Genomic DNA, 21,649 nt, shown 5'->3' on the forward strand with positions numbered 1-21,649 from the left:
GTCCCCTGCATCGGCAGGCGGACTCTCAACCACTGCGCCACCAGGGAAGCCCAACCAATGATCTTTTTACTGTCTCCATAGTTTTGCCTTTTCCAGAATGTCATAGTTGGAATCATATAGTAAGTAGCCTTTTTAGATTGGCTTCTTTCACTTAGTAATATGTAGTTAAGTGTCCTCCATGTCGTTCATGGTTTTACAGCTCATTTATTTTTAGCACTGAGTAATGTAGGCATACCTTGTAATATTGCACTTCAGTTTATTGTGCGTCTCAGATACTGTGTCCTTTGCAAATTGAAGGTTTGTGATAACTGTGCATTGAGCAAGTCTGTTGGCGCCATTTTTCTAACAGCTTTTGCTTATGTCATATCTCTGTGTCACATTTTGATAATTCTTGTGATATTTCAAACCCTCCACCAGCAAAAAGATTATGATTCACTGAAGGCTCAGATGATGCTTAGCATTTTTTAGCAATAAAATATTTCATAATTTTTAAATAATTTTAAAATTTAAAGTGTTTTAAAATTAAGATATGTACATTTTTTTAGACATAATGCATTTGCACACCTAATAGACTACTGCATAGTGTAAATACAACTTTTATATGCCTTGGGAAACCAAAAATTTCATGTGACTTACTTTATTTCAATATTCACTTTATTGTGGTGGTCTGGAACCAAACCCAAGATGTCTCCGTGGTGTTCCTGTATTCCATGTCTAGAAGTACCAGTTTATCCATTCACCTACTGAAGGACATCTTGGTTGCTTCTGAGTTTTGGCAGTTATGAGTAAAGCTGCTATAAACATCCATGTGCAAGTTTTCGTGTGGATGTAAATTTGCAGATCCTTTGGGCAGATACCAAGGAGCACAATTTCTGGGGCATGTGGTAAGAGTATGTTTAGTTTGGTAAGAAACTGCCAGACTGTCCTCCAAAATGGGTGTACCATTTTGCATTCCCACCATCAGTGAATGAGAGTTCCTGTTGCTCCACATTTTTGTCAGCATTTGGTGTTGTCAGGGTTCTGAATTTTGGCCATTCTAATAGGTTGCCTCTTCTTTTTTTTTTTTTTTTTTTTTTTTTTTTTGTTGCCTCTTCTTTTTCAGTGATCTGTCCTTCACCTTGTCTCAGTAACTCACTCCCATGGTTTTATCCTAGATCATGTCATTACCAATAATCGTAACTCTTTTATAACCCCAGTTTCAAGCAGTCTTCTTTTTGACTGCCCTCCTATCTTCCTGTCGCCTCCTCTACTACCCCACCTTGATTTATTGATTTATTACAGATGGTTGTTGATGTTGTTGTTTTGCCTTATACCTGGGTGAAGTTCTGCTTGAGAGGAGGGCGACCTGGGTAGACATGGACCTGTAATTTTAAAACTTGAGGGACTCTATAGAGAATAGGCCTGTGTAGAGTGCTTAAGCCCCAAATTTGAGTATCTAGATTGTAGGAGGATATTTTTGGGCTCCTGGGGAATAGAGGAAAGTGGAAGAACAAGGATGCGGTGAGTGAAGGGAGAAAGGAGTGCCTCCCGTGCAGCTTTGCCCTTCACTGGATTTGCCCTCTTCCCTCTCCACAGACATTCTTGTCAGATCTTTGAGAGCCAGGCTCAGAGTTGTGTTTGAGTGGTTTCTGGGTGCTTGGTCTAGAAACCTTGGGAATATGTTGAAGTGATAGCTTTGAAGAATCATTGTTATAGATATTAATACTAAGCATTTTTTTCTCCTTTTTGGAAGATAATAGTGGAACCATGGATCTCTTTGGAGGTGCAGATGATATATCTTCAGGGAGTGATGGGGAAGATAAACCACCCACTCCAGGACAGCCTGTTGTAAGTAGAATTACCAGTGAGAATTGGAGGAGGGTATTAAATCTGTCTTCTATGCTGGGAAGAGGAAGTCGATAAATGAATTGCAGTATGAAAATACAACAAACAGATGACATTCTCAGTTAATTAGGGAACACTTGGTTATAAGGAGGATTAGAAATAACTGCCATGGCACATCCATCCACGGAATACGACTGAGCAATGAAAAGGATTTAACTATTGATACACGTTAGCAACTTGGATGAAGTTCCAGGGAATTATGCTGAGTGAGAAAAAGCCAGTCCCAAAAGGTTACATACTGTATGAATTCACTTATATAACATTCTTGAAATGACAGAATTGTAGAAATGGAGAAGAGATTAATGGAGATTAAGGAGGGATGAGGGCAAGAGGGAAGTGGCTGTGGCTGTAAAAGGGCAGCATGAATCTTTGTGGTGATGGAAATGTCCTGTGTCTGCCTGTATCAGGGTCAGTCTCCTGGTTGTGATATTGCACTATAGTTTTGCAAGATGTTATCACTGGGAAAAAATGGATAAGAAAAAGAAAGAAAGAGAGAACTGCCCAGCATGAGGTTGGCGCCATACCTTAAGAGACTAGACTGCAAGGACCTGTGAATTGAGAACCATTGGTTTAAATGTTTTTTTGTGTTTTGTTGATAATCTTCTCTGATTTTAATTGATAGAGTGACTTCATATTGAAGTGCCGATTAATTTCACACTTCTATCAGTGAATATGTGGAAGGTAGATTTATCACAAAAGAGATTTTCTTATATTGATGCCTTCAAACAGATCTTGTTTTGCATGAGTTTTTTGGGGAATTGGTTGGTAGGGATGGATGTTAGCCCTAAAGTCATGTCTCATTATAATTCTTATCTGCCTAAGCAATTAAAGTGTGGAAGTTGAGCTAGACCACCTCTAAGGTCCCATCAAGATCTAAAATTCTGTGACTCTTTTACTAGGACGAAAATGGATTGCCTCAGGATCAACAGGAGGAGGAGCCAATTCCTGAGACCAGAATAGAAGTAGAAATACCCAAAGTAAACACTGATTTAGGAAATGACTTGTATTTTGTTAAGCTGCCCAACTTTCTCAGTGTAGAGCCCAGGTAAGGGGATCAGTTAATAGTGTTTTTCAATGTTGGATAGAGATATGTAGCATGTTGATATTTTTCTTATTTTGTATGAGTTGACTAATCACAAAATGGAAAACTGGTTATGTAGCTCTGAAAAAATAAATCAAGTATATACTGTGATAGAGAAAGTATGGACAATTGGTAAAGGAGACTTTTAATGCTTGTAATTGTTTTTAGCAGTCTGGTATTTCTTATGAATTAACAGACACCACAAGTCTTTGGTTGTTTCTGACTAATGGAGCCCTGAAAAAGCTGGAATTGAGAGTGGTGAAGTTTGCTAGAGAAACTGCCAATGTCTACTGTAGCAGTCATTGCGGATCTAGAAAAACTAATGGTTTTGGACAGTTAAACAGTGTTGATGGGTATTATTCACTAAGTAACATGCAAGCTCTTGTGTAATTTAAAATTTTTTCCCTAAGCAAAATGATGTGGAAAGCTAGAGTATGTGTGGTCTACTCTTTGGAAGACATATAAGAATAAAGAATAGTTTGAATATTTAGCCTTGCTTGCACTTTATTTCAAGCAATATGTATTAACACCAAATTTCAAGAGGGTACAGTAATTTGAATGCTTCCTTATAGTTGACCATTATGATTTTTAATTATTGTGATTTTTTAGAGTTGCATTATATAACAGTAATGATATTTCTTACAAAATGTGATTAATAGTTTATTTTAAAAACAATTTGTAGACCTTTTGATCCTCAATATTATGAAGATGAATTTGAAGATGAGGAAATGCTGGATGAAGAAGGTAGAACCAGGTTAAAATTAAAGGTACTATTCTGTGCTTTTTTTTTCTTTTATAAAGTAAAACCTGGGAATATTAACTTGGGACTTGAGCTTTTGAAAATGATTTTTTATGTTTCTTGTTTTATCAACAAATTATCTACCTTTTCAGAATATTTTTAGAAAGAAAATACGTAGCGTTTTCTCTGTAAAAGGTGTCACTTTTCTGTTACTTTTCTTAGTGTTAAACTTTTTTGATGCTTTAAAAAAATTATTAGCTACTTTCTTCAGAATAAGTTGTACTGGGGTTTGGTGTTTAGGGCAGCTACCACCATACGTACTGTGGGTTAAGTTCTAACAAATTCCTGCAAGGGGAATTTCTTCAGGCTCTTTGATCTATGGATAAACAAATCAGATACAAAAGGAGAATTTATCTCTAGTACCTAACATTTTACCATATGGCTGTCTTTGTATTCTTCCGATTGTTCTTGTTCACTATTAGAAGAGATTTTTATTGTACTAAATTCCTAATGCTTCTCTTTGATACCTTGTACTATCTGGTTACCTCTATCCAAGGACGGCCTCTAATCTTCCTTTAATCAAGGAGGGTGTAAGTTTAAGCAGATGCTTTAGAGCTGAGTTGTAGCAAAGAACAAGGAGCAGTTGGGACTTCCCTGGTGGGGCAGTGATTAAGAATCTGCCTGAGAATGCAGGGGAAATGGGTTCGATCCCTGGTCTGGGAGGATCCCATATGACGTGAAGCAACTAAGCCTGTGCGCCACAACTACTGAGCCTGCGCTTTAGAGCCCTTGAGCCACAACTACTGAGCCCACGTGCCACAACTACTGAAGCCCACGCACCTAGAGCCCGTGCTCTGCACCAAGAGAAGCCACTGCAATGAGAAGCCCGCGCACTGCAATGAAGAGTAGCCCCAGCTTGCCGCACTAGAGAAAGCCCGTGTGCAGCAACGGAGACCCAATGCAGCCAAAAATAGATAAATAAATAAATTAATTAATTAAAAAACAAAAACCAGGAACCAGTTGAACTCATGATACTGAAATTGGAGCTATGCATTTAAAATTCTTAAATCTGAAGGATTTCCTGTAAATACTTTTTTTTTTTTTTCCTGGTAGATGTTGTACATGGTGTTAAAATATTAAGAGGTGGCAGTCTGGCATTCTTTGAATTCAGGTGCTGAAATTTTAGAGTAATTCCATATCTTCAAGTGTGATAGATCCACAAGCACCTAAAGAACCTTGATATATAAGATGGTTTCCCTAAAATACATGGGCTTCCAAAGCTTTTCAGTGAAATGTCACTACTCCTCCCTCTTAATGGAAATGCAAATCAAATGAAAAACTGGAGATAAACAGGCACCATTAACTTAGTCAAGGTCAGACAATTAATAAGAATAGTACTTAGACTGTTTTTGATGTTTTGCAGTTCTTCCCCTTGCTTCCCCACCCCAAACCCCACCCTGGTCTCCATTAGGTTATCTCTTAATATCTTTCCTCAGAACATGTGTATCTGTTGATTTAGGCTGAGCACTGTGAATTTTTCAAGGCTGTTTTAGTACCTCTGGCATTATTCTGTTGCCTTTCTTTCTCACCATTTATATAAATTAATGTGATAGTGCCTTATTTGTTTACTTTTTATGGATTTTTGCATTTTCGCCTCACGTTCTGTCATGATACATCAGCAAGTGTCAATGTATCTGTATTTTAAGACCATGTAAATCAGACTGTAGTGTAGGCATCAGAGTTTAGAAATAAGTAGTTTACTCTAAAACCTTGGTGCTTAGAGTACAAAATGTCAGTGTATAACAGACTTTTTAATTTTATTTTAAAAAATTTTATTTTTTATACAGCAGGTTCTTATTAGTTATCTATTTTATACATATTAGTGTATATATGTCGTCAATCCCAATCTCCCAATTCATCCTCCCCTTCCACCCCACCCCTATGTTTTCCCCCCTTGGTGTCCATACGTCTGTTCTCTACATCATTGTCTTTATTTATGCCTTGGAAACTGGTTCATCTGTACCATTTTTCTAGATTCCGCATATATGTGTTAATATACAATATTTGTTTTTCTCTTTCTGACTTACTTCTCTCTGTATGACAGTCTCTAGGTCCATCCACGTCTCTACAAATGACCCAATTTCGTTCCTTTTTATGGCTGAGTAATATTCCATTGTATATATGTACCATTCGTCTTCTTTATCCGTTCATCTATTGATAGACATTTAGGTTCCTTCCATGACCTGGCTATTGTAAATAGTGCTGTAATGAACACTGGGGTGCATGTGTCTTTTTGAATTATGCTTTTCTCTTTTCCCAGTAGTGGGATTGCTGGGTCATATGGTAATTCTACTTTTAATTTTTTAAGGAACTTCCATACTGTTCTCCATAGTGGCTGTATCAATTTACATTCCCACCAACAGTGCAAGCGAGTTCCCTTTTCTCCACACCCTGTCCAGCATTTGTTTGTAGATTTTCTAATGATGCCCATTCTAACCAGTGTGAGGTGATACCTCACTGTAGTTTTGATTTGCATTTCTCTAATAATCAGTGATGTTGAGCAGCTTTTCATGTGCTTCTTGGCCATCTGTATGTCTTCTTTAGAGAAAGGTCTATTTAGGTCTTCTGCCCATTTTTTTGATTAGGTTGTTTGTTTTTTTAATATTGAGCTGTTTATATATTTTGGAGATTAATCCTTTGTCCGTTGATTGATTTGCAAGTATTTTCTCCCATTCTGAGCGTTGTCTTTTCATCTTGTTTATAGTTTCCTTTGCTGTGCAAAAGCTTTTAAGTTTCATTAGGTCCCATTTGTTTATTTTTATTTCCATTTCTCTAGGAGGTGGGTCAAAAAGGATCTTGCTGTGATTTATGTCATAGAATGATCTGCCTATGTTTGCCTCTAAGAGTTTTATAGTATCTGATCTTACATTTAGATCTCGAATCCATTTTGAGTTTATTTTTGTGTGTGGTGTTAGGGAGTGTTCTAATTTCATTCTTTTACATGTAGCTGTCCAGTTTCTCCAGCACCACTTATTGAAGAGACTGTCTTTTCTCCATTGTATATCCTTGCCTCCTTTATCATAGATTAGTTGACCATAGGTGTGTGGGTTTATCTCTGGGCTTTCTATCCTGTTCCACTGATCTATATTTCTGTTTTTCTGCCAGTATCATATTGTCTTGATTACTGTAGCTTTGTAGTATAGTGTGAAGTCAGGGAGTCCGATTCCTCCAGCTCCGTTTTTTTCCCCTCAAGATTGCTTTGGCTATTCAGGGTGTTTTGTGTCTCCATACAAATTTTAATGTTTTTTGTTCTAGTTCTGTAAAAAATGCCATTGGTAGTTTGATAGGGATTGCGTTGAATCTGTAGATAGCTTTGGGTGGTATAGTCATTTTCACAGTATTGATTCTTCCAATCCAAGAACATGGTATATCCTCTTCATCTGTTTGTGTCATCTTTGATTTCTTTCATCAGTGTCTTATACTTTTCTGAGTACAGGTCTTTTATGTCCTTAGGTAGGTTCATTCCTAGGTATTTTATTCTTTTAGTTGCAGTGGTGAATGGAATTGTTTCCTTAATTTCTCTTTCAGATCTTTCATTGTTAATGTATAAGAATGCAAGAGATTTCTGTGCATTAATTTTGTATCCTGCAACTTTACCAAATTCATTGATTAGCTCTAGTAGTTTTCTGGTGGCATCTTTAGGATTCTCTGTGTATAGTATCATGTAATCTGCAAACAGTGACAGTTTTACTTCTTTTCCAATTTGTATTCCTTTTATTTCTTTTTCGTCTCTCATTGCCATGGCTACCAAAACTGTGTTGAATAATAGTGACAAGAGTGGACATCCTTGTCTCGTTCCTGATCTTAGAGGAAATGCTTTCAGATTTTCACCATTGAGAATGATGTTTGCTGTGGTTTTGTCATACATGGCCTTTATTAGGTTCCCTACGTGTCCACTTTCTGAACAGTTTTTAGCATAAATGGATGTTTAATTTTGTCAAAAGCTTTATCCTCTTAGAACTGTTTTTGCTGAATCCCATAGATTTTGGATTGTTGTGTTTTTGTTGTAATTTGTGTCTAGGTATTTTTTGATTTCCTCTTTGATTTCTTCAGTGATCTTCTGGTTATTTAGTAACGTATTGTTTAGCCTCCATGTGTTTGTGTTTTTTATGTTTTTTTCCCCTCTAATTGATTTCTAACCTCATAGCGTTGTGGTCGGAAAAGATGCTTTATATGATTTCAGTTTTCTTAAATTTACCGAGGCTTGATTTGTGACCCAAGATGTGATCTCTCCTGTAGAATGTTCCACATACACTTGAGAAGAAAGTGTAATCTGTTGTTTTTAGATGGAATGTCCTATAAATATCAATTAAATCTATCTGGTCTGTTGTGTCATTTACAGCTTGTGTTTCCTTATCAATTTTCTGTTTGGATGATCTGCCCATTGGTGTAAGTGAGGTGTTAAAGTCCTCCCTATTACTGTGTTACTGTCAATTTCCCCTTTTATAACTGTTAGCAGTTGCCTTATGTATTGAGGTGCTCATATGTTGGATGCATATATATTTATAATTGTTATATCTTCTTCTTGGATTGATCCCTTGATCATTATATAGTGTCCTTCCTTTTCTCTGGTAACATTCTTTATTTTAAAGTCTATTTTATCTGATATGAGTATTGCTCCTCCAGCTTTCTTTTGATTTCCATTTGCATGGAATATCTTTTTCCATCCCCTTACTGTCAGTCTGTATGTGTCCCTGGGTCTGAAGTGGGTCTTTTGTAGACAGCATGTATGTGGGTCTTGTGTTTGTATCCATTCAGCAAGCCTGTGTCTTTTGGTTGGAGCATTTAATCCATTCACAATTAAGGTAATTATCGATATGTATGTTCCTTTTACCATTTTCTTGATTGTTTTGGGTTAGTTTTTTTAGGTCCTTTTCTTCTCTTGTTTTTCCCTCTTAGAGATGTTCCTTTAGCATTTGTTGTAAAGCTGGTTTGATGGTGCTGAATTCTCTTAGCTTTTGCTTGTCTGTAATGCTTTTGATTTCTCTGTTGACTCTGAACGAGATCCTTGCCGGGTAGAGTAATCTTGGTTGTAGGTTCTTCCCTTTCATCACTTTAAATATATCGTGCCACTTCCTTCTGGCTTGCAGAGTTTCTGCTGAGAAATCAGCTGTTAACCTTATGGGAGTTCCCTTGTATGTTATTTGTCGTTTTAACTTTGCTGCTTTTAATAATTTTTCTTTGTCTTTAATTTTTGTCAACTTGATTACTATGCGCCTTGGTGTGTTTCTCCTTGGGTTTATCCTGCCTGGGACTCTCTGTGCTTCCTGGACTTGGATGGCTATTTCCTTTCCCATGTTAGGGAAGTTTTCAACTATAATCTTCAAATATTTTCTCAGGTCCTTTCTCTCTCTTCTCCTTCTGGGACCCCTATAATGTGAATGTTGGTGGGTTTAATGTTGTCCCAGAGATCTCTTAGGCAGTCTTCATTTCTTTTCATTCTTTTTTCTTTATTATGTTCCATGGCAGTGAATTCCACCATCCTGTCTTCCAGGTCACTTATCCATTCTTCTGCCTCAGTTATTCTGCTACTGATTCCTTCTAGTGTATTTTTCATTTCAGTTATTGTATTGTTCATCTCTGTTTATTTGTTCTTTAATTCTTCTAGGTCTTCGTTAAACATTTCTTGCATCTTCTCGATCTTTTACTCCATTCTTTTTCCAAGGTCCTGGATCATCTTTACTATCATTATCCTGAATTCTTCTGGAAGGTTGCCTATCTCCACTTCATTTAGTTGTTTTTCTGGGGTTTTATCTTGTTCCTTCATCTGGTACATAGCCCTCTGCCTTTTCATTTTGTCTATCTTTCTGTGAATGTGGTTTTCGTTCCACAGGCTGCAGGATTGTAGTTCTTCTTGCTTCTGCTGTCTGCCCTCTGGTGGATGAGGCTGTCTAAGAGACTTGTGCAAGCTTCCTCATGGGAGGGACTGGTGGTGGGTAGAGCTGGGTGTTGCTCTCACAGGCAGAGCTCAGTAAAACTTTAGTCTACTTGTCTGCTGATGGGTGGGGCTGAGTTCCCTCCCTGTTGGTTGTTTGGCCTGAGGTGAACCAACACTGGGGCCTACCCGGGCTGTTTGGTGGGGTTAATGGCAGACCCCAGGAGGGCTCAAGCCAAGGAGTACTTCCCAGAACTTCTGCTGCCAGTGCCCTTGTCCCAGCGGTGAGCCACAGCGCCCCCTGCCTCTGCAGGAGACCCTCCAACACTAGCAGATAGGTCTGGTTGAGTCTCCCGTGGGGTCACTGCTCCTTCCCCTGGGTCCCAGTGTGCACACTGCTTTGAGTGTGCCCCCCAAGAGTGGAGTCTTTGTTTCCCCCAGTCCTGTTGGAGTCCTGCAGTCAAATCCCGCTAGCCTTCAAAGTCTGATTCTCTGGGAATTCCTCCTCCCGTTGTCACACCCCCAGGTTGGGAAGCCTGATGTGGGGCTCAGAACCTTCACTCCGGTGGGTGGACTTCTGTGGTATAAGTGTTCTCCAGTTTGTGAGTCACCCACCCAGCAGTTATGGGATTTGATTTTACTGTGATTGCGCCTCTCTTCCCATCTCATTGTGGCTTCTCCTTTGTCTTTGGATGTGGGGTATCTAATTTGGTGACTTCCAGTGTCTTCCTGTCGATGATTGTTCAGCAGTTAGTTGTGATTCTGGTGCTCTCGCAAGAGGGAGTGAGCGTACGTCTTTCTACTCCACCATCTGGAACCAATCTCTCCAGACTGTTTTTCAAAACTTTGGTGTGTGATGGAAAATAACCATGGACTTTTGGTTTCTTGAGTGACGTTCTAGGGACTAGGCTGACCTTTTTTTTTTTTTTTTTTTTTTCTGGTATGTGGGCCTCTCACTGCTGTGGCCTCTCCCGTTGCGGAGCACAGGCTCCAGACGCGCAGGCTCAGCGGCCATGGCTCACGGGCCCGGCCGCTCCGTGGCATGTGGGATCTTCCCGGACCAGGGCACGAACCCGTGTCCCCTGCATCAGCGGTTGGACTCTCAACCACTGCGCCACCAGGGAAGCCCTAGGCTGACCATTTTTAAAGAGTCAGTTGGTGGTATAATTAACTCTTTAATGGGCAAAGAACCAGGTACAGTTTATGTACCTCTATGAGGTCCTCTGGCTTTAGAAGTACTTTGATGTGTCTTTCATCCCAGTAGGGTAAGACCTAGGAGTGTTTTATCCTTTCATAGCATCATTATTTGAATCACCTTATATAATAGGAAGCATTTTTCAAAGTGGCTTCTCAGTTGATAATGGCCCATATGTGTCTTCATACTTGTATGTGGCTGACCTATTTTGTATGAGAGGGAAGGCAGGAATTGTGACAGATCATTTCGTTTTGTTTCCTTTATTCAGGAAAATTTTAAACATATACAGATATAATGAGAACAGTATAATAAAATCTCATGTACCCATCTCTCATTTCAGTGGTTGTCAGGTTGGACATCTTGTTTCATCTGTATTCCCCACCCCACCTTACCCAGACTATTTGGAAACAAATCTCAGATTTGACATCATATTTAATTCATGAATATTATCGAGTTTTTAATCAGCCAGCTTCATAGTTGTTTGTTTATATAGTGAGGAATAAAGAAGTAAAGGGGGAAACTGGAGGGAAAACATTAGGACTCAGTTGTAAAGGCAGTTGCAGTTAACAGAGGAGATCCAGAAAATCTAACCGGGAGTGGGAGCAGCTGCTGTTAGGGTCGGTGGTGAGGCCAGAGGCAGAGGGAAGCTTGGGCTTAGATCTATCGGTTTTCAAAATGTTGGCTTCTCTTTGATGCCATCTTAATTCACATTTTCTTTATCCTTGTGAGTTTATCCTTTTTTAATTCTTTACTGTCATTTTAGTGTGTTTCCAGGATGCAGCAGGGATAAACTATGTGGATTTAGTGTGCTGTATTTTCCTGGAAGTCCCATTGAGTTTTGTTTTGTTTTTTTAAATTAATTAATTTTACTTTTGGCTGCATTGAGTCTTCATTGCTGCATGCGGGCTTTCTCTAGTTGCAGAGAGCGGGAGCTACTCTTTGATGCAGTACACAGGCTTCTTATTGCGGTAGCTTCTCTTGTTGAGGAGCACGGGCACTAGGGCGCATGGGCTTCAGTAGTTGTGGCACACGGGCTCAGTAGTTGTGGCTCACGCACTGTAGAGTACATGCTCAGTAGTTGTGGTGCATGGGCTTAGTTGCTCCGTAGCATGTGGGATCTTCCTGGACCAGGGATCGAACCCATGTCCCCTGCATTGGCAGGCAGATTCTCAACCACTGTGCCACCAGGGAAGCCCCCATTGAGTTTTCAATTTCAGTAACAGTAGTTTTCATTTTAGGAAGCCCTTGAATATTTTCCACATCTGCCTGGTGCTCCCTCTCCCCAACCCCAAACCACCTCCTACCCCCCACCCACCCCATAAAGTTAAGATAAAGTTAGACTCTAAACCTGCTCAAACCTGGGGTTTTTATTTTCGTAAGGTGCTTTTTTTTTCCTTACCCATGTGTGGGGAGCTTCCCTAGGCCAGCTGGCAGAGTTTTTTAGTCCCACATTTATTGGAGTTTTAGCTCTGTGAGAGAACCTGTTTATACAGGGAGTCTCAATCCTAAATTGCCATTTCATATGGCCTCAAGCCTTATTTCTTGTCCTCCTAGCTCTTTCTGAGTCTTAAAACTTCTGGAGTTTACCACAGATTAGCATCTGCTCAGATGCTCTGGCACTGAGCTCTGTCTCTGGTTCTAGCACTGGGAGCTCAGAAATTCACTTAAGCATACTTTCTTTCCTGTTGTTATTTTATGCAGCATCTCTAGGTGATTAAAACAAGAGGGTTTCAGTGTCTGTTTTTCTGTCACTATCTATGCACGTTTATTCTGTGATTTTGTGTCTCTTGAGGAGAGAAGAAGCACAAGCTACAGTGTTCTGAGGCACTTGTGTTTTAAAACAGGTAGAAAATACTATAAGATGGAGGATACGCCGGGATGAAGAAGGAAATGAAATTAAAGAAAGCAATGCTCGGATAGTCAAGTGGTCCGATGGAAGGTGAGCGCAAATGCCTGAAGAGTATGGAGATGCCCAGAATGTGGCTGGGAGGGATCAAGCTTTGGAATATGAGCTTATTTGGGGTACACCTCTTATTAAAGACTTTCCATTGTTTAGTCCCTGGCATTTCAAAGAAAACCTGAGAGAAATATAAATAGGCAGTTGAGGGTCATACAGGCTGGTGGAAGACACTAAAAGTAGGCCGGAAATGTGACCGTCCTCTTTGGCTCCAGCATAGTAGTCTGGAGAAGTTAGACCAACTTCCCTCCCTCCTTACAAATTGACGCTTTAGTAAAACTGCCCTTCACTGGGAAGGTGGTAGAGGCTGAGTGAATGTCACAGCATGTTTTACTTCTAAGCATAAACATACAGAGTGTTGTACTTCTGTGTAGGTCGTTTTCCACATCATGCCTTCTTTATTCTTTCCTTCCTTCTGAATTGTGTGTAAAGAGAGAAAGCAGCAGCTGAATCACATTTTAAGTGAAGTAAAATGATAGAGTGAAAGCTTTCTGACCTACATGTGAAGTGTTCCTTCTTTTCAGCATGTCCCTGCATTTAGGCAATGAGGTGTTTGATGTTTACAAGGCTCCACTGCAGGGCGATCACAACCACCTTTTTATAAGACAAGGTACCGGTCTACAGGGACAAGCCGTCTTTAAAACCAAACTCACATTCAGGTAATTACTCTCATCAACGTACTATTTGTTACAATAAAAGCGGTGAAATGTAAGTGTTGTTCAAAGTGCCTGACTCCTGATTGGCATAACCAAGATCTGGTTCTCAGCTCTGAAGGTTCAAAGGCTGTATTGTCAAGTTGCTGTTTCACAGGGAACCAGGTCATGCTACCTAAACTTCCAAGAGACTGTTACGTAAACCAGAATGTCAGTTTATTAATTCCAGTGATTACTATAACTGCCAGGAGGCCTAAGAATACTTGCAGGTCAGTGCAGTAATTAGAGGTTGTTAGAGTGCATGCAGTCAGAGGAAAGGCAGTGAGTTGGTGGGTGTGAAGGCTGAGGTCATCTTGTTCTTTAGGCTGCTGCATCCATTACCTCTCCAAGGATGTGTCCCCCAAGCAGCCCAGGATACTCAGGTCAGCTATCGAGAGTATCCCCCTTGTCTAGGCAGCGTAGGCACTACAATGAAACATTCCTGTTTTTCTTTTCTTGATTCTAAGCAGACCATCCTCCTTGGGTAATGCTTATCTTTGGAGAGGGCAGAACATTCTTGGTTATGACTTACAGTTTTGAAAATTGTAATGGTCAAGATTATAGGCTTTGGAATCAGATAGACCTGTATCTGAGTCCCATTTCCACTTGCATGACCTTGTGTAACTTTCTCAACCTTTCCTTGCCTCAGTTTCCTAATATATAAAATGTAATAATTATCTCATAGAGGAGCTGTGACAATGAACTCATGTAATATGTAAAACATAAAAGTACAGCGCTTGGCACTTAGTATTCAGTAAATGCTGCTTAAGCCCATCCATTTACTGCTTCTAGAGGGTAATTGTGCTGTGCAAACCTTTTTTACTCCAGCTTTCCGTATTTCACTTTACTTGTGAGATAAGAATGTTTTAGTAAGCTACAGAATGAAGAAAGTTCAGAATCCCCATCAAGTATATTGTTTTGTGTCCCTGCCTATTTTTTTCTAGAGAATAGGAAATGGTCACTGGCCTCCTTTGATGCTGATACGACTGGCTCACAAATGTATTTGCTAAAGAATGAGGTATTTTTGTTCATTTCCTGCAGACCTCACTCTACAGACAGTGCCACACATAGAAAGATGACCCTGTCACTTGCAGATAGATGTTCAAAGACACAGAAGATTAGAATCTTACCAATGGCTGGTCGTGATCCTGAATGCCAGCGCACAGAGATGATTAAGGTATGTTGGCTGAGGTTTATCCTGGAATTTTGGAATATTAAGAATAGCATTTCCTAAAATGTTGTTCATCATCTCCTATTGACCCACTGTTTATCCTTCCAGCTGGCATGAACACGGAGCTGGTTTCATTTCCTAAGCATTTGGCAAATGGGTAATAGGGTGATAGTCCTAAAACAAACCCTGGCTTGGGTTCTCTCCCACCAGGTCCTGAGAGTTTGGCAAACAGGTGACTGAAAGAATCTGAACTTTCACAGATAATTTCAAGGATGATTAAATCATCTATGTCTGGTTTAGAGTCCATGTCAAAAATCAGTGGAAATGCTCGAGAGATTTGGTCTAGGTAGAATATAAATAGACAAGAAGTTTCCCCCCTTTTCTCCTGAAGGTAGGGGAGCTGGAGGGACTTTGAAGACTCCAGGACCACATTGAGAGATGCCCCAAGCCCTCCTTCACATCCCCAGCTTGCATGGAAATGCACAAGGAATCAGCTAGTTTGTTCTTAATCCCTATTCTACTGACAGTGATTTTTACTCTATACTCAGCACAACCACATACTATTTAATGAAACAGTGTCCAGCAACAGAATTAGAGTTGTATGCAGTAATAAAGCAATTAAATGAGGAATCAAAGAAACGCCAGAATATCCCTGACTTCTCATACCCTGGCCCTGCCTAGTGAACCCCAATGTGTAGAAGCCAGGCAGATGGAAGGGAATGAAGGCTCTGCTTTGGGGCTCAGGGACCCTCCCCACCAGAACCTCCCCATCCTGCCATCAGGACCTGTGGGGAGCTCTCTGGGTTGAGGGCCCCAGACTGGAATATGTGGGCACCATGGTAGTTCGGTGGAGCCTGGGCAAGTCGGGTGTCTGTCTCAGGGGTGAAGAGAACCCGCCTCCCTCAGGCATCCACTGGGCATGAACGAGTTTCCTCAGGCTGGTCGCTGCACTCTGGGCTCTGCCTGGCAGCACAGGGGACGCTGCATGTCCCAAGGCTGTGCCGGTGCCATTTCTGATGGGGCGGTTGGTGTGAGGGAGGGAGCCTTTGCCTCTTCACCCTGTGTTGTCTTCACACCTTCGAACTGAACAAGATGATGACCATGTGTGGTAACAGAGGTGTAAAATGGAGAGAACTGTACCCTGAGGACATAGGAACTGTGGTGTCCTGGGCGAGGCATTTACGTGTTCTTTACAGTAAAGTAGTTTCAAGGGGGCACTAAGTGAGTTCATTTTTTGTTTTAAAGTTCAGTAATTTATTTGCTTCTTTACAGAAAGAAGAAGAACGTTTGAGGGCTTCTATTCGTAGGGAATCTCAGCAGCGCCGCATGAGAGAGAAACAGCACCAGCGGGGGCTGAGTGCTAGCTACCTAGAACCTGATCGATATGATGAGGAGGAGGAAGGTGAGGAGTCCATCAGCTTGGCTGCCATTAAAAACCGGTACAAAGGGGGCATTCGAGGTGAGTTTGGGCAGAAATTAAATGTCATCATGTCAGGGTCCAGGAATTTATCTTTGCATTGAGCATACTCTGAATGCTCAGTCACTGGACATTACATTTTTAAGGAACCAGTGTTAATGAGTGAGACATTTTGAGGTCTAAAGAGCTAAAGACTCATTGTGGAATCCTTTCAGGTCAGCCTGGAAGGGCAGAAGCTGCCTGTGCCCTCTCGCTTTCAGACTCATCCCTTGAGCTTCTGCTTTCTGATTTGAAAGTCTGCCGATTATATTTGGAACTTCTCTCAACTTTTTAAATTACTAGTTAAGAATCAAGAAGTTCAGGTTTTAAGAATCAGGAAGTTCAGTTTTTCAGCGAGTACATGTGTTTTCTTTCAAAGTTCTCCATTGCATATTCCCTTCTTTCACAAGTACCAATAATTTATAATGGTTAACATTTATTCAGCACATACTAAATCCCAGGCAAATACTCAGACATGCATCCTATTGGATCCTCATAACAATGTTAAGACCCAGTTACTAGTATTGTCTTGTTCTTTTTAAAAAAAATTGATTACTAAACTAATTATATTAGTTTCAGGTGTACAACCTAATGATTCGGTATCTGTATATATTGTGAAATGATCACCATAATAAGTCTAGTTAACTTCTGCCACCAAAGATAGTTACGGAATTTTTTTTCTTGTGATGGGAACTTTTAAAGTCTGTTCTCTCAGCAACTTTTAAATATACAGTACAGTGTTATTACCTTTAGTCACCACACTGTACATCACATGCCCATGACTGATTTATCTTCTAACTGGAGCTCCTACCATTTGACTCCCTTCACCCTTTCCTCCACCCTCCACGCCACACCTCAGGCAACTACTAATCCGTTTCCTGTATCTATGAGCTTGGTTTTTTGTTTTCCTTTTTTTCACATCCTTCATACAAGTGAGATCACGCAGTGTTCATCTTTCTCTGTGTGACTTATTTCACTTAGCATAATGCCTCAAGGTCCATTTTTGTCTTGTTCTTACTGAGGAAATGGAGACTTTGAGAGGTTGAGTGGCTTGCCCAAAGACACATAGTTGGTACGTGGACAGTTCTTGAACCAAGGCGATCTGACTTCTGATGTGTCTGTCTCCAGAACTTGCCCCACAGCCTGCAGCAAGATGTCATGCTTAAAAAAGCAAACTGAACCTGAAGGTGGAAGACCTAGGCTGGACTCAGCTGCCACTTTTTGTTTTGTTTTGTCTTGTCTTTGGCCGCACTACACGACCTGCGCGGCCATGGCTCACGGGCCCAGCCGCTCCGCGGCATGTGGGATATTCCTGGACCGGGGCACGAACCCGTGTCCCCTGCATCGGCAGGCAGACTCTCAACCACTGCGCCACCAGGGAAGCCCTCTCTTACTTTTTAGTTAGATGACTTTTGGAAAGTTATAGCACCTCTTTTCTATTACCCTTATCAAGAAAAGAACAAAAAAAAAAAAAAAGAAAAGAACAACCTATTAGTAATAGTATTTATACCATGATGAGGTTGTTTTGAGAATCGAATGACATAATACATATAAAGTACATCATCTAGCCCTTGGCATATAACAAGTACTAAATAAATGTTACCCCAAACTATTGTCATTGTTCTTACCACTCATCAGCTTTGGGCAAGTGACTCCATGTCTCTGAATACTGAGTTCCCCATCTGTAAAATGAGGATCTAATCCCCCCCAGGTTAGCTTTGATAGAGATTTGGGAATCACTGTACAATGTAAGGTATACCTTGGGTGACCATGTTCCTGGTTTTGCCCTGTTAGAATGATAAATTATAAGAACACCCAATTTACCCTTTCTCTGACCATCCTGTGAAACTCCCTTCTCCTTTTTCACAGCAACTGCATTTTATTTATTTTGGGACTATAGTACAGAGACCTTTTATTTTTATTTTTATTTTTTTGTTAGTGCAGATTTCCCACAGAAAATATTAACTGTGGAAATAAATCACATATACACTAAATAAAAATGAAAAAATTGAGCATTTTTTAAGGGAGAGTTATATAATATTCAGTTTCCCAGTGATTAAAAACCTAATGGAGAAGTTCATTAGTGATCAGTTCTGTCCAATAGTCAGATAGGCAGGGAGTGGGGATAAGGGGAGAGCATTGGGTTCTGAGGTGAGGGGGTTGGTCTAACATCAGCTGTTCTTATTCTACCTGCACTTCACCTGGGCTGGGGCATCAGCACAGGCTGTTATTCATCTCCATCTCCCTTTGAAATGTCCACTTGGCAACAAACCGTCTTCACAGGACCAGGAAACCACCTCTTGCTTTTTTTTTTTTTTTTTTTGCGGTACGCGGGCCTCTCACTGCTGTGGCCTCTTCGTTGCGGAGCACAGGCTCCAGATGCACAGGCCCAGCGGTCATGGCTCACGGGCCCAGCTGCTCCGCGGCATGTGCATGTGGGATCTTCCCGGACCGGGGCACGAACCCGTGTACCCTGCATCGGCAGGTGGACTCTCAACCACTGCGCCACCAGGGAAGCCCCCACCTCTTGCTTTTATCTTTAAAACTATTTTGGAATTAACTGTTACCCTGATAAAAGAATGACTCAGACTTTAAAAACTTATTTGGAAATAGTGGTGTCTGTCTCTTTAATCAGCTTGCACAAGCCTTTTTAATATTTAAAAGTGGTCAGATGAACCATTCTTGTATTTGAGAGGATAAGTGCTTCACTTCAACATATCTAAACTTACATTTACCTTTTTTTAAAAAATAAATTTATTTTTATTTATTTATCTTTGGCTGCATTGGGTCTTGCTGTGCATGGGCTTTCTCCAGTTGCGGCGAGCGGGGGCTACGCTTCGTTGCCGTGCATGGGCTTCTCATTGCAGTGGCCTCTCTTGTTGCGGAGCACGGGCTCTAGGCACATAGGCTTCAGTAGTTGTGGCACACAGGCTCAGTAGTTGTGGCTCTTGGCTGTAGAGCGCAGGCTCAGTAGTTGTGGTGCATGGGCTCCGTTGCTGCGTGGCATGTGGTATCTTCCCGGACCAGGGCTCGAAGCTGTGTCCCCTGCACCGGCAGGCAGATTCCTAACCACTGCACCACCAGGGAAGCCCACATTTACCTTTAAGTTTTAAAAACTTTTAATTATTTGTTTCCTCTGGAAAAAATGTACAAAGGAACTAAAGATATTCATCAGAAGAAAAATCCAGGAATGAATGGATCATTGTCTTTGAAAGTCACTTACAAATCTTCTTCCTTTGCTTTCAGAGGAACGAGCCAGAATCTATTCATCAGACAGTGATGAGGGATCAGAAGAAGATAAGGCTCAAAGATTACTCAAAGCAAAGAAACTCACCAGTGATGAGGTAAACCAAATTTATTCCATTCTAGAGGTTTACCCTGTACCTACAAGTCAACTCCTGGAATGAAGAGGAGCTCACAGCCCAGGAGCACAGATAGATGTCTACACACTTCACTGAAGCTCAGAGAGATAAATCCAGTAACAGGACTAGGGGTGGCCCAGAGGAGGGTCTGATACCTCTGCTCAGAGAAGGAGACCTCTCGTTGGGTGTTGAAGGAATAATGGTAGGTGTGCAGGGCAAACCAGCCAGGGTGGGCATGCCAGGTAGATGGAAAGGCCTGGGAGAAGACACATGGCCCTGAGATACCAAGGCTGGACTAGAGAACTAGAAATCATTAGTGTGGGTAGATCAGAGCATGTATCTCTTCTTTCTTTTTCTCTTTTTGTTTATTTTCAATATATTTTTTAAATTACAGAAATAATTCTTATGGTAGAAAAATCTGTTTTCTTTTTATTTAGATGAACTCATATTTGAAATAGTATTGAGTAATTCAAGAAAATAAATTTCCATCTATTATTGAAATAATAAATTTCCAAAGGAATTTTAACTTATGTTTTTGACAGTATCCTTTTCAAATTATAAGAGTGCAGGTGCTGAGAAATTTTGAGTCTTTTTTCAAAATATAATTTACATGTAACATTATATAACAGTATATTAGTTTCAGGTATACAACGTAAAGATTTGATCGATATATGTATATATTGCAAAATGATCACACCACAATAGTTATATGTTTAGTTATATGTTTTTTCTTGTGATGAGAACTTTTAAGATCTATGCTCTTAGCAACTTTAAATTGTACAATACAGTATTTATTTATTTATTTTTGGCTGTGTTGGGTCTTTGTTGCTGCACGTGGGCTTTGTCTAGTTGTGGCGAGTGGGGGCTACTCTTTGTTGCAGTGCATGGGCTTCTCATTGCTGTGGTTTCTTGTTTTTGAGCACAGGCTCTAGGCACGCAAGCTTCAGTAGGTGTGGCACGCAGGCTCTAGAGCACAGGCTCAGTAGTTGTGGCACATGGGCTTAGTTGCTCTGTGGCATGTGGGATCTTCCCGGACCAGGGCTCAAACCCATGTCCCCTGCGTTGGCAGGCGGATTCTTAACCACTGTACTGCCAGGGAAGGCCACAATACAGTATTATTAACTGTAGTCACTCTGCTGTACATCACATCCCCATGGCCTACTTATTTTGTTTGTCTTTTTATTTATTTATTTTTTTAATTAATTAATTAATTTTTGGCTGCGTTGGGTCTTTGTTGCTGTGCGCGGGCTCTCTCTAGTTGTGGTGAGCAGGGCCTGCTTTTCATTGTGGTGCATGGGCTTATTGCGGTGGCTTCTCTCGTTGCAGAGCACGGGCTCTAGGTGTGCTGGCATGTGGGATCTTCCTGGGCCAGGGCTTGAACCTGTGTCGCGTGCATTGGCAGTCAGATTCTTAACCACTGCACCACCAGGGAAGTCCCTATTTAAGTCTTTTTAGATTATTTTTATCTTTGCTATTCTTGAATTTTGCTATGGTATCTTACTTAGTGTTTCCTTTTATTTTCCTGATTCGGATTTGTTAGATTTTCTGAATCTGTAGATTGGTATTTTTCATCAGTTCTGAAAATTTCTCAGCCATTAATTCTTCAGATATTACTTCTGTACCATTCTGTCTCTCCTTTCTTCATGAAACTCTGATTAGATGCATGTTATTCCTTCTTACCTTATCCTCCATGACAGATCATCAGTCTCTCTTTCATATTTTCCATGTCTTTATCTCCCTGCATTCTAGGACAGTTCTTCAGATCTTTCTAGTTCAGTGCTTCTTTCTTTAGCTGTCTAATACATTTTTAATCTCTTGCATTGAATTTTTACTTTGTTTCAGTTTTTTATCTCTAGCAGTTTAGTTTCTTTTTCTAATTGGTCATTTTAAAAAATTCTGCTCCTAAATTATATTTTTCAGTTTCTCCTTTTAATGTCTTTAAATATTTGAAACCTACATGTTATGGTCTTTTATGTCTGAGAATTCCAATGTCTAAAATCTTTACATGTGTGATTTTACAGCCAGTTACTTCTGCTGGCTCTTTTTCATGATGACTTATTTCTCCATGTGCTCTGCAATTGATTTACTTAGCTCAGATCAATGGGAATTTTTGTGGCTTAGATTGATGGATTCCTCCAAAGATGGTATATATTTGCTTCTGCCAGGTACCTTGGGAC

The 21,649-nt window shown here is 40.4% G+C and overlaps 1 protein-coding gene across 4 annotated transcripts in view; it reads left to right on the forward strand.

The window, feature by feature from the left end:
- The window catches only part of LEO1 (LEO1 component of Paf1/RNA polymerase II complex), a 50,514-nt gene that overhangs the window by 19,320 nt on the left and 9,545 nt on the right, over window positions 1–21,649 (forward strand). For all 4 annotated transcript variants that reach the window (XM_024761853.1, XM_024761851.1, XM_024761852.1 and 1 more), the window contains 8 exons: window positions 1,733–1,827; window positions 2,784–2,929; window positions 3,648–3,732; window positions 12,679–12,773; window positions 13,316–13,450; window positions 14,525–14,660; window positions 15,927–16,113; window positions 19,357–19,454. In XM_024761853.1, the coding sequence (XP_024617621.1) occupies window positions 1,733–1,827; window positions 2,784–2,929; window positions 3,648–3,732; window positions 12,679–12,773; window positions 13,316–13,450; window positions 14,525–14,660; window positions 15,927–16,113; window positions 19,357–19,454 (977 nt within the window). The remainder of the gene's footprint in view (window positions 1–1,732; window positions 1,828–2,783; window positions 2,930–3,647; window positions 3,733–12,678; window positions 12,774–13,315; window positions 13,451–14,524; window positions 14,661–15,926; window positions 16,114–19,356; window positions 19,455–21,649) is intronic.

The sequence above is a fragment of the Neophocaena asiaeorientalis genome, unplaced genomic scaffold, assembly GCF_003031525.2.
Source record: "Neophocaena asiaeorientalis asiaeorientalis breed wild unplaced genomic scaffold, Neophocaena_asiaeorientalis_V1.1 scaffold506, whole genome shotgun sequence".
Taxonomy (NCBI): domain Eukaryota; kingdom Metazoa; phylum Chordata; class Mammalia; order Artiodactyla; family Phocoenidae; genus Neophocaena; species Neophocaena asiaeorientalis.